The 11,408-nt window shown below is 54.5% G+C and overlaps 1 protein-coding gene and 1 non-coding gene across 3 annotated transcripts in view; both read right to left on the minus strand.

Annotated features, from left to right (window-relative positions):
- Positions 1 to 79: 79 nt before the first annotated feature.
- Positions 80 to 11,408, minus strand: part of ncapd2 (non-SMC condensin I complex, subunit D2) — an 18,628-nt gene continuing 7,299 nt past the window's right edge. The window contains exons 6-32 of one of the 2 annotated variants that reach the window (XM_066712381.1): positions 11,380 to 11,408; positions 11,111 to 11,238; positions 10,912 to 11,035; positions 10,578 to 10,725; positions 10,201 to 10,398; positions 9,534 to 9,668; positions 9,361 to 9,448; positions 9,097 to 9,274; positions 8,849 to 8,967; positions 8,538 to 8,756; positions 8,283 to 8,457; positions 8,110 to 8,194; positions 7,894 to 8,027; positions 7,354 to 7,486; positions 6,973 to 7,048; positions 6,701 to 6,901; positions 6,464 to 6,615; positions 4,745 to 4,853; positions 4,544 to 4,667; positions 4,317 to 4,472; positions 4,062 to 4,239; positions 3,869 to 3,963; positions 3,495 to 3,575; positions 3,219 to 3,405; positions 2,994 to 3,126; positions 481 to 606; positions 80 to 298 (exon numbers count right to left, since the gene is read on the minus strand). The exon at positions 11,380 to 11,408 is cut by the window's right edge and continues 120 nt beyond it. In XM_066712381.1, the coding sequence (XP_066568478.1) occupies positions 210 to 298; positions 481 to 606; positions 2,994 to 3,126; positions 3,219 to 3,405; positions 3,495 to 3,575; positions 3,869 to 3,963; positions 4,062 to 4,239; positions 4,317 to 4,472; positions 4,544 to 4,667; positions 4,745 to 4,853; positions 6,464 to 6,615; positions 6,701 to 6,901; positions 6,973 to 7,048; positions 7,354 to 7,486; positions 7,894 to 8,027; positions 8,110 to 8,194; positions 8,283 to 8,457; positions 8,538 to 8,756; positions 8,849 to 8,967; positions 9,097 to 9,274; positions 9,361 to 9,448; positions 9,534 to 9,668; positions 10,201 to 10,398; positions 10,578 to 10,725; positions 10,912 to 11,035; positions 11,111 to 11,238; positions 11,380 to 11,408 (3,600 nt within the window). In that variant the 3' untranslated portion in view covers positions 80 to 209. Of the gene's footprint in view, positions 299 to 480; positions 607 to 2,993; positions 3,127 to 3,218; positions 3,406 to 3,494; positions 3,576 to 3,868; positions 3,964 to 4,061; positions 4,240 to 4,316; positions 4,473 to 4,543; positions 4,668 to 4,744; positions 4,857 to 6,463; positions 6,616 to 6,700; positions 6,902 to 6,972; positions 7,049 to 7,353; positions 7,487 to 7,893; positions 8,028 to 8,109; positions 8,195 to 8,282; positions 8,458 to 8,537; positions 8,757 to 8,848; positions 8,968 to 9,096; positions 9,275 to 9,360; positions 9,449 to 9,533; positions 9,669 to 10,200; positions 10,399 to 10,577; positions 10,726 to 10,911; positions 11,036 to 11,110; positions 11,239 to 11,379 lie in introns of both variants that reach the window. The other variant, XM_066712380.1, reaches the window with a different exon arrangement.
- On the minus strand, positions 9,736 to 10,058 carry LOC136760217 (small nucleolar RNA U85). The gene has a single exon (XR_010820179.1). It is a non-coding gene; the product is annotated as a small nucleolar RNA U85 (small nucleolar RNA).

The following is an 11,408-nucleotide window of genomic DNA, read 5'->3' on the forward strand; positions in this document are numbered from 1 at the left end:
CTCTTCACTCTGTCTTCCTTCTGCAGAATCCAGCTGCAGTGACATGGCCAAAGCAAAGGACAGGAGCAAGAGGGAGGTCTTGGGTTAAAAAAAAACAAAAAACTTTTATTGATCCAGACCACACGTAACACATCAAACAGTCCTCTTCCCAGGGAGGGTGTTGGTGACAGTAAAAAGTGACAGACAGTGAAAGGGGGAGGGAGAAGATCTCAGTTCCTCAGCCGTGTCCGTCTGCTGGAGCGGGTGATGGGGGTCGTGACCTTCGGGGTCTCAGTCTCTGAGAGCTGCGCGTCCAAGTCTGAGAGAGACAGAGAGGCTTAATACAGTAGACACCACCATAGTGGAGCAGAACTGCTCGGATTGAAACATTCCTAGGGTAGTGAAATGCATGGTGGATAATGTAGCTTAAACCAAATTAACAAGTCTCCCAGCATGCCCCTCAAGAGCAGGTGAAAGGCCTGCTGGGAACCATGTGCTCACCTGCGTCCTCCTCGTCACTGCTGAAGGCGATGCAGGGCTTGGCACGGGGGCCCTTGTTGGGCCGGGGCCGTGGGGTGCTGAAGGCACTGTCCCCCCCATTCTGAGCAGCCAGACTGCGGCCCTTACCTGCACAACACAATCACAATAGTCACACCGGTGCCGAGACTGACAGACACACTGCACAGTGGGGACACGGGTCCGATTCTTGGTCTGTGATGGGATGGGAACTCTCTTGGTGGTACAGAATGCGACAGGACTATTTGTCAAGTGCAGCCTGTCTATATACACACAACCCACCCCCACATTCCCATCCGGTCCTATAAAAAAATCCCATCCCATTACTTTATACATTACAATATTGAAAAAAAACACGCTAAAACCCTGTCTTGACAGTGAATTATACACTGAGCATCCCCCTCTTACTGCATTACCCAGCCTTAGAAGCCATGCTTAGCTCTACATCTTCAAAACGTGTCGAGTGTAAACATGCTTGAATGAGGGGTGGGCGATACGGACTGAAATTAACATGACAGCATATTCCACTGTTCAGATGAGGAGATAAGATCATTTACCCAATGAACGCTCCTGCCGTTTCATTCAGAATATTTGTGCATCTTGTTTCACAGATTCAGACCGTGACTGCACCTCTGTCAGCGATGCATTCTGGGCAGACTCATAAAACATTACCCAGGACAGGTAGTTTTTGTGACCGTCGACCACGAAACTGCAGTTTAAACCACAACCATCACTGAGTTTTCAACAACGCGTCTCAGCTGAAAACCCAAGGCTGCATTTCATTGGTGCGGTGAACTGGTTTACAATTACGAGATCAGATATCGATTGGCTGGAAGCAGAACAGTGCGACCTATCAGTGTTCAACATGTTGTGCAGGCGTTCCCAGCTGGCAGGCCATGTTTATTTCCTTTCCATGGTGGGTTCGATGTACATTTTCAACATGACATTTTTTTTACTACTGAGCAACAGGTAGAGTACAGGCTCACACATGTAACATATGTTCAGGTATCACTGTTGGTAGTAGGACTACAGAACAAAAGTATTTACATTTCTCCAATCCTGCAAAAACACAGTAGAGAGATGGAGAATAAATACATAATAATAGTACTATATAAATCAGAGTAAAACAAGGAAATGGCACAAATCACTGGAGTGGCACACAGAGCTGTATAGGTTGGCACGCCCCGTTTTAGTTTTTTCCAGCCCCCCCTCCGTTGTCTGACCCAATTGGCACGTCACCTTGATGACGACACTCGTGTCATTTTCGGGTTTAGTAGGCGTCGTGTGTATCCATGTTTTAGGTCGAGTTTTTGTTCTGCGCAGAACTGTGGAAATCCGTGCTGCACAAACGCGCTCTTAACGTTATTATGGTTTTTGCTGCTGTGCGTCTCTGGGCCCGGGAGGGAGATGAACTGTTAAGCGTGTCCTGTTGTGACGCATTTGGTCAGCAGTGGACATGTTATTGAACGCGTGGGAAAGCAGCATCTTTTTCACATGACAGATACCGGTAAACTGGAGAATCCCACAATCATTTATATAATTTTTATGGTGGTATTTATTGCTTAGCAGACGGCCTTATCCATATTAACACTCCGCCATTTAAAAACTTCCTGAAGTTAGCAAAATGGGGTAACGCACTGTGGCTTTAATGTACGCTGGCATTATAATCCTCAGACTGATGAGAAGTAATTCAAGCGTTTCACTGCACTGTAGCCATACAACACTGATGTATTCATTGTGATGCCCTTACTCTGTAATGCTGCGGCTGCTTTGCACACGTGTCCCACTGCAATTCAGCACAATTTCTCTAATTCGAATGAGGATTAAAGATGCTCCTTGTCCAAGATAAAGGGACATGATCCAGAAGTGAGCGAGCTGGTCAAGTGCCATTACACATGCAAGTGTACAGTGATCTGTGAGCAGAAGTGGAACCTGCATATTTATAATCTCATTGGGAATAATGGTCTTGGTGCTTCGCTTCACTCAGCTATACTGACTCCCATGGGCAGACCGGCGCTCAGGTGCTCAGAGCACAGGGGGTCAGGGTTCTGTCTGCCAATAGCTTTTGATTATCTTGTATTGTGGAAATGTGGTTTGTTTCATTGGAAAAAGTTTGCTTAATAACTTAACTACAACAAAAATAGTTTACAAAAACTGCCATTTTATAGAATTGTACATCCCTAATTAACTGGCCTCCTCTTGCATTTGGCATCGAAAACAAACCAGACTTTAGAGCCAGAAGGAAGTTCGCCATCCCTGCACCAGGCTAATAAAAGTATTAAAAACAAGTGTGCATATACATGTGCCGACGCGCTGCCTGACGCACATGGCGCCGCGCCCGTCTCCGTGGCGGGGGGGGCGACCAGGGCAGGCGTGGTACTGAGGAGCAGTGCTGCAGGGCCTTGCCCAGACAGGACGAGGCAGCTCCAACAGCACGTACTGTGTGTGTGCACCTCGACAATGCAGTTTAGTGTCTACAGTACACTGCATCCCCGTACCTCTGGTGGGTCTGCGGTCAGCGTGGCCGGGGGCAGGGCTGCCCGAGGGGCTGGGGGCACCTCCCTCCTCCACGTTCTCCAGCCCCCGAGTGTGAACTGCAGTCAGCCTCCTCTCGAACTCCTCTATCTGAGCCTGCAGAGAGAGAAAGGGAGGGAGAGCAAGTGTGAGACACATGCACTATGCACTGTGCACTGCAGCCCTGCCCGGCCACCCCCCCACCTCACCCTGAGCTCCGGCTTGGCTCCGCGCCGCATACGGGCTGTAAGTGACAGCAGCGCCTCATACAGCCCCGCCCCCTCTGCGCCAAGCTTGTCGCAGTAACACTCCCAGTTCTCCTGCAGGCGGCCCAGAGCGCGATCAGACACAGGCAGCAGGGACAGGCACTGAGACAGGGCACGCAGCTGACACTCCCTGACAGACAGAGAAGGGGAGGGGATTAATACTGCAGCCACAGAGCAAGGAGGGATTAATACTGCAGCCACAGAGGGAGGGAGACTGACTTTGCTGTTCTGATTCTCTGGCAGAGTTTTTCCACCAAACTCTCACTCTGTTTATCCTTAGTGATGTAGGAGAATAGCTGCCTAGAGAGAGAGAGAGAGAGAGAGAGAGAGGTAAGACTAAGACTCCTGACACAGAGACACACAGACCCTAATACAGACCCCACAGACACTCCTGACACACAGACCCTAATACAGACCCCACAGACACTCCTGACACACAGACCCTAATACAGACCCCACAGACACTCCTGACACACAGACCCTAATACAGACCCCACAGACACTCCTGACACACAGACCCCACAGGGCTGATGCATTACTTCCACAAGACAGATACAGTGAGAGGGATGAAGGGAGGTATATTCGGGACTCACTTGATGATGGTGTTGAAGTCATCCTCCTTCACGGCTCTGTCGTGCTCAGACAGGCGGCTGATGATATCAGGGAGCAGGTTATAGATGGCATTGTCCTAGAGGGGGGAGAGGGCGAGTGAAACTATGCGTCAAGGGAGAGAACAGATGCCTTGTTAGCAGCCTAATTGATTAATGAGAAGGGCCAAGCCGTTACCTTGGCCGCCAGCTCGTTGAAGAAGTTGAGCGCCAGGCTGCGGATAGGCGGATCGGGGTCGACCAACAGGAGGCTCATCTCGCTGGCCTGACCTTTGACTTTGACCATGTCCTTCAGCACCAGGTGTGTGAGGACGGTGAGCGCGGTGAGACGCACCGAGGGGCAGGCATCGCTGAGCCTGGGGGGGGTGGGAGGTCAGTCGGAACATTGATACCCATGGACCCGTACGGCTCCAAGGGAGGGGCGGGGAGTTACCTGGCGTATAGGTGGGGGGTCCAGGGCTCCAGCAGGTTGGGGAAGCGCACGGTCAAGTCTCCCACTGCCACCGCCGCATTGGAGCGCACACCCGGCACGGCGGCACGGTCCAGCACGGTGACCAGCAGCTGCACGTTGCGCTCACACGTTGTGGAGCTGGGGAGGGGCGGGAGTCAGAAACCAGGGAACGCAGTGCGAGACCGATGGTCACATGCACAGACACTGACCTGATCATCATGTACTTGGCCAGGGCCAGGCAGGTGGCAGTGTACAGGGGAGGGTGGCTGTACCGGCCCGGGCTGCTGCACACGCTGACCAGCAGGGGGAGGAAGCAGGACAGCACCGAGTCATCTGAGGGCGAGAGCTTTATTTAGTCACTGCTCAAGGGAGGGATTATGAACTCAAACCGACTGCCGTGCCCCCCTCACCACTCAGCAGCTCCGTCTCGCAGATCTTCCTGATGAGCTCCGCCTCCGTGTCGTCGGCCGAGGCGCCCGTCAGACCCATCTCCGCCTCCACCGCGCTCTCATTGGACGCCTGCTGCAGGGAGAGAGCGGGTCAGCACAGCACCGTCCACAGTACAGCACAGTACTTCAGTGCAAAGCCCTATTTATGCTTCTGCCAAGATACGCAGATACGTCTGCAAAGATACCATGGCGCCGATTGGTTGAGCAGGAAATTGAGAGGCGCAGCCGATCGCTCAGCTGTGCTTATTGGCCAGCGCTGCGCCACTGGTGTGCAGTGTGGCTGTAGGCACTGCAGGTCAGAGAAATGGTGTGGTGACATGCGAAAGTGTTTAAAATGCATCTCCTCAACCACCAAATGTATGTCGCACTAATGCCCTGTTTCCAGTGGTGGACACGTCTGGCCCCGTATGCTTATACAGGCGTTTCCACTGGCTTAAGCATCTGGACACGTCCGTGTTTTGTGGACGTTAAATATCTGCTGCCAGACACAGCCGGAAGCGTCCGTCACCCACTGAGGAAATGATTTGCTTTCAGAAGCGAGATGTGTGCTGGACTTGCAGACAGACAGGGAAGAGATCGGCTACATTATGTCGGAAGACAATCTCAAGTGTCGTGTGGGATCACAAAGAAATAAGTTTCCCTCTAAAACATTAAGGACTGGTTTAATAAATGCGTCCATAAGTCCATACACGCCATGACTGAAACGTGCACACTTCAGTTAAATTATAACTGGCTATATTGTATCTCGATGATTAATCGTGAAACGTGTGTATTTTGTTTCAACTGTAACTTGCCCTGGTTAAGGACGTCTGAAATGATATGAAAAGTGTAATTTGTAGTAAGAGTAATAAGTTAAGGGAGTCAAGTTGTTTCATTTTAAATGCATCTTGATGATTACAATAATAAATAGCAAATATTTGTAATGTTGCACATGGAAGTGTTCTTATGGTAATGTAATGCTTGTCTAAATGTGGTCTATACATGTTTAGCTCTTCCTAATATCTCTCAACAGAAAGATGTATTTATTACACGGTCTCCAATCATGTAAAGCATAAATAAAATAAGACACGAAAGTCCTTTCCCATCAGGCAGAAAACGCTACAAGCGATTAGAGCTCATTTTTAAAACGAAAAACACAAATCGATGATGACCTCCTGACAACGGCCTGGTTTTACAAAAAGCTCTGGGGCACAGCACGGATGCTTAAGCCAGTGGAACAGGCATAATGGACTGTACTGGCCTGGATATGTGCAGAGGTCTCACAAAACTATGGGGCACCATTGGGGTTTCACCAATCAACATGATTATAATAAAGTCAGTAATTGTGAAAGATCTATAAAGCCCAGATTGTGGGCTATATTATATTCAGTAAAGCCTACCGCATAAACTGTGGGGTGGCAGCTGGAGAAGACAGTACAACATTCATATTATACCTTCTCCCCCGTATTTGGATGATAGAAAGATGGCAACCCTAGATGCACCACAGATAACGGGATTGTTTCTTCATGTCCTGTAGACTGATGTATTAATGCAACACTGACCCCCTGTACATGTTAACATTACGTGCAAGTGTGTTGGCAGACGCGCGGGTGCCGTACGCAGATCGCATGTACGCAGACGCATAAATCAATCAGAATTAATACAGCGCAGTGCGTAGCAGAGTGGACCAAGGCGCAGTACCTGCCCTCTGCGCTGGGGGACACTGTCCCTCTCCTCACGGGCGGCACGGCGGCGGCGCAGCTCTGCGCTCACACTGCGCTCCAGGTGCTGCAGCTGCCGGAACGCCACGGAGCCGCATAGAGACAGGAGGTGTGCGAGAGAGGCGCTGCGCACTGCGGGGGGAGAGAGGGAGTGAACGACTGACCCAACACAGCAGCGCTCGAGAGCACCTCCAGAAAACCAGGTTACCACAGTCACCTTGGCCACCCTGGTCCCCAGTCTCCGATTGGCCACCCTCTGGCTGAGCCCCTCCCCCCTCTGCAACATCGTCCAATAGCTGCTGGGCCGAGCGGCGCAGTAGGCGGGCGCAGGTCTTGTCAGGCGACTCCGAGAGCTGGTAGAGGAGGTTGATCGCCTGCTCCATGAAGGACAGCCAGTGGGCATCGCTGAGCAGCAGGCCTGCGAGAGGAGGGGCTTCATCAGCACTGAGCAACTGCACTGGAAACACTGGGGCAAGACAGAGACCGTACCTGCAGTGATGGCATCAGTCAGAGCAGTGAAGAGGGGGTGATCTGCAGGCAGTCTGAAGGGCTGAGAGCTACCAGACTGAGACAGAGAGAGATCAATACAGAGCCTAATACAGACCCCACAGACACTCCTGACACACAGACCCCAGACACTCCTGACACAGAGACACACAGACCCTAATACAGACCCCACAGACACTCCTGACACAGAGACACACAGACCCTAATACAGACCCCACAGACACTCCTGACACAGAGACCCTAATACAGACCCCACAGACACTCCTGACACAGAGACACACAGACCCTAATACAGACCCCACAGACACTCCTGACACAGAGACACACAGACCCTAATACAGACCCCACAGACCTAGACGGTACCTTGTGCTGGTCAGCGATCTTGGTGATGGCGATGCACGTGTCTCTGGCCAGCAGGAAGTCCTCGGTCACTCTCTCACCCAGAGCCACAGAGATGAGTGTGTCCAGGTTGCTGAGCACCACCTCCTTCTCCACACTGCAGCAGACAGAGGGGCAGCAAAGGGGTCAGAGAGAGACAGTGCAGGGGGGGATGGGCTTGGGTCAATTTGTTGTCCCGTTCCAATTGTGTTGGGAACTCCTTTTTCACTTCAACTCCAAGAGCCGGTCATGTCAACGGCAGAAGAATTTGGATATTGGAACGCGTCTGAAAAGTGGAATTGACCCCAACTCTAGTGTGTTGGTCAGCGCTTGGGTGAGTGACGTGTGGGAGAGTTGGTGCAACAGTGCTCACCATGCTGAGATGCTCAGCAGCAGTGCGTGAGAGTCGGTGCACTGTCAGTGCGTCCGTGTCAGTGCTCACTGTGCCGCGATGCCCAGCAGCAGTGTCAGTGTGTCGGTGTCAGTGTGGGAGAGTGGATACATTGTTAGTGTGTCGGTGCTCACCGAGCTGCGATGCCCAGCAGCAGCACAGCCGCCCGGCGCTCCAGCGCACTGCACTGGCTCCGCCCAGTGAAGCGCTCCCACAGCACCTGCACCACACTGGCTTGCAGAGCGCTGCCCTGCAGGAACTCCAGCACCTGGAGGTGCAGGAGACACATTAATGCAGAGCCCCCCCCAACGAGAGAGAGACAGACACACAGAGCGAAGACGCAGACTCACGATCTCCTCCAGACACTGTATTGTTCCCAGCGAGGCATCAATCATCAGCAGAGACAGACTGTGGACCAGAGTCTGAGCCTTCAGCCTGGGGAGAGGAGGCAATACCGTACTTACTACAGTAACCGCGCACAAGAGACACGGACAGAGACGCATGTTATACAGAGAGTCAGTACCTCTGCGTCTCGCCCTGGGGGTGCAGGTACAGCCTCCTGCAGGCCTCCATGGCCGCCTCTTTGACGGCAGTGTCTTTGGACCAGACGAGGGGCAGCAGGCGGCGCATCACCACCAGGGACTGAGACACACCAAACTCACACACCGCCACGCAGAACTGCACGGCCTCCTGCACCACTGAGGGAGAGAGTCCATTAACACTGACTGACTACTACAGCACATTAACACTGAGAGGACAGGGCCCCCAGCTGCCATACCTGAGGTGGTCTTCCAGTAAAGCATGGTGCCGATGGTGGCGATAGCCTCTTCCACCTGCAGTGCGAAGCTCTCCGTGTCTCTCAGGTACTGGACCAGCATCTCCTGCTTCTGCAGCTCGCTGGGCTCGCCCTCCTTCTCCCCCTCGCTCCTGTCCTCCTCCGGTCCTTCGCTCCTCTCTGGAGGAGTGTCAGTAGGCGGGTCAGGGGTCTTCTCCGGGCCTGAGGGGAGAGAGGGACTTCACATTCTGACTGGACAGCGGACCCCAGTGAGAGACCCCCCCCCCCACCCCCCAGTGCAGACAGAGACACACCTTTAAACACGAGCCCCAGGACACCCATCAGCCCATCTGCGCTGGTGGGAGAGGTGCAGCGGAAGAGCTCGGACTGGGGGAACAGCGTCACTGCGCTGAGCACCAGCCGCACAGCCTGCCTGCAACAACACCCCGCTGTCAGAGGCCGAGTCCACGAGTAGCCCCTCTCCAGCAACACATATAAATCAACAACACCGACACCCTCAGATGCTGCAACCCCTCCCGGCCCCTCCCGGTCTGTGCCGTACCTGTACTTGTTGCCGTGCAGCAGCTGCCGGACCCTCAGGGCCGCGTCCTGTGCTGACCCCTGTGCCTGGATCTCCTCCTCTCGGTCCCCCTCCGCCTCACTCCCTCTCTCCAGCTCCACCCACACCGTCTGCAGCAGCTCCGGCTCCATGGCCTGCCACACCTCCCAGGCCTCGATCACTGCCGGAGGGAGCGGGGTTAGAGGCCGGGCCAGACAGCGTGGGGCCGACGCACGAGCCGGACGGACAGTCAGTGATGGTAGTTACCTGGTGCCGCGGGCCTCTGCTGCTCTCTCAGCGCTCTCAGTTTGGCCAGCTCCTTCTCCAGGGGGGCCTTGAGGTCTGCACTGCTGAGCTACAGGAGAGGCAGGAGACGCAGTGTTAGTGTGTAACAGGGCGCGGGACCAAAGAAGGCCACGGTGTCCGAGAGCATCACTGACCTTGCAGCTGTAGGGGTTGTTGCAGATGAAGGCGCACAGCAGCTGGATGGCGCTCTTACACACGATGACGGAGCGGTCGCACAGCCGGCCCACGGCCACACATAGCAACTCCCTGTAGCGCACCAGCGGCAGGGCCTGGGGGAGCAGGGGCGGCCATTAACGCACACACAGACCACACCGCTGCTGCACACAGGCCCCTCCATGCCCTCAGATTACCAAAGAAGCCGCTCAGAGCCGACCAACCCACAGAGGGAGCGGGGTGTGGGACCATCTCCCGACACACACACACACACACACACACACACACACACACACACACACACACACACACACTGTCAGCCCCCGCCCTCTCTCTCCAGAAACAGGCTGTGGGAGAGCAGGGGTTGGGGCTGGTCACTGTAGGCCGACCCTTACAGCAGAGCGGCAAGTCTCCGCCACCCTGCCAAGATTACCGGCCAATCAGGAGAGATCACACCCACGCTCCCGGCCAATCGGCTCGCATTCGCCTTGGTCTCATCACTGGGCAAAGTCACAGTCTTCGGTTAAAGTGGTGCCCCAGTGACAGTATAAACACAGAACTACACACACAGCAGACCAGTGACACAGACTGGACAGTACAGTCCATTAGCCCTGGCCGACTGGACACGAGACCCCCCACAGCCCCTACCTTGCTCTGCAGGACGCGTGTAAAGAGCTGCAGGGCCCGGGCTCGGACCTGGGCGCTGGTGTCCAGGCAGTGCTCTTGCAGGGTGTCCAGCAGCTGACCACGCAGTGTCCGCCGGCCCTCGGCCTGGTCCTCCCCACTGAGGCAGCGCAGGACCAGCTCCCCCAGCACCTCGCACACGCCCACCCGGAGACTGACGCACTGCGAAACGGGGGTGCATCAGAGGCGATGAACTCATTGGGGCGTGAGATTTACTGTAGTGAACATTAAAAATGAATACACCCTCCCCTCCCCTCCCCTCCCCGAGCCTGACACAGAGAAGCGCATCATTAGTTACAGTAACACAGTGCAACGCCACATCGCTGTTCAAGGGGACGCACCTCCCCCTCCAGGTAGGGCAAGATCACACTGACGTGCGGCAGCACGGCCTCGGGGACAAGGGCAGCCAGCTCGGCCAGGAAGCAGCTGTAGGCCTTGACCCCTGACCCCTCTCGGGCCATCTCCTCGCTGGACTTCAGGCTGATCTCTCTGCACAGGAGAGACGAACCAATGACAAACTCTACAGGCCAGGCGGATCACAGCAGGGTGCATTGTGGGAAGTCTGTTTAGAGGCGGTCGATCTCACGGACACGGACTGGACTGATGCAGATCGGCACTGACTGACGGAAGCCAGCCCTGGCATGACAGCAGTGCATCAGTGGGAACCCCACTCACCTGATGACCTCTCCCACGATGCCCTTCACGCCATACTCCTCTGTCCACAGCTGCAGCGCCTGGGCGAACACAGAGGGCAGGTGCTCAAAGTGCTGCAGGAACTGGACCACCTTCACACTGGCCCCTGGGGCGGAGAGAGGGACAGTTAAACACTGGGAGACAGACAGACAGACAGACAGATACAGACAGAGCCGCTCACCCAGCATGTGGTTGTATCTCTTGACCAGCAGCCCAAGGAGGTGCAGCACGGCCAGCCGGCAGGTCCGGCTCCTGGCCTGGCTAATGGCCGGCGTCTCCAGCAGCTTGTAGCAGCAGGACGACACGCAGCTAAGAGAGAAAACGTGATCATTTCCGCTCTCGTGGAGACTGGTCATGCCAATAAAGCTTGTTTTGAATCGAGATGAGACAGTGAGAGTGTCAGATGGACAGAGAGGGACAGACGCACAGCGGGGCGGCAGGCAGTCGCACCTGATGAAGTCCTCGTCCACCAGAGACAG

Source organism: Amia ocellicauda, chromosome 1 (genome assembly GCF_036373705.1).
Source record: "Amia ocellicauda isolate fAmiCal2 chromosome 1, fAmiCal2.hap1, whole genome shotgun sequence".
NCBI lineage: Eukaryota > Metazoa > Chordata > Actinopteri > Amiiformes > Amiidae > Amia > Amia ocellicauda.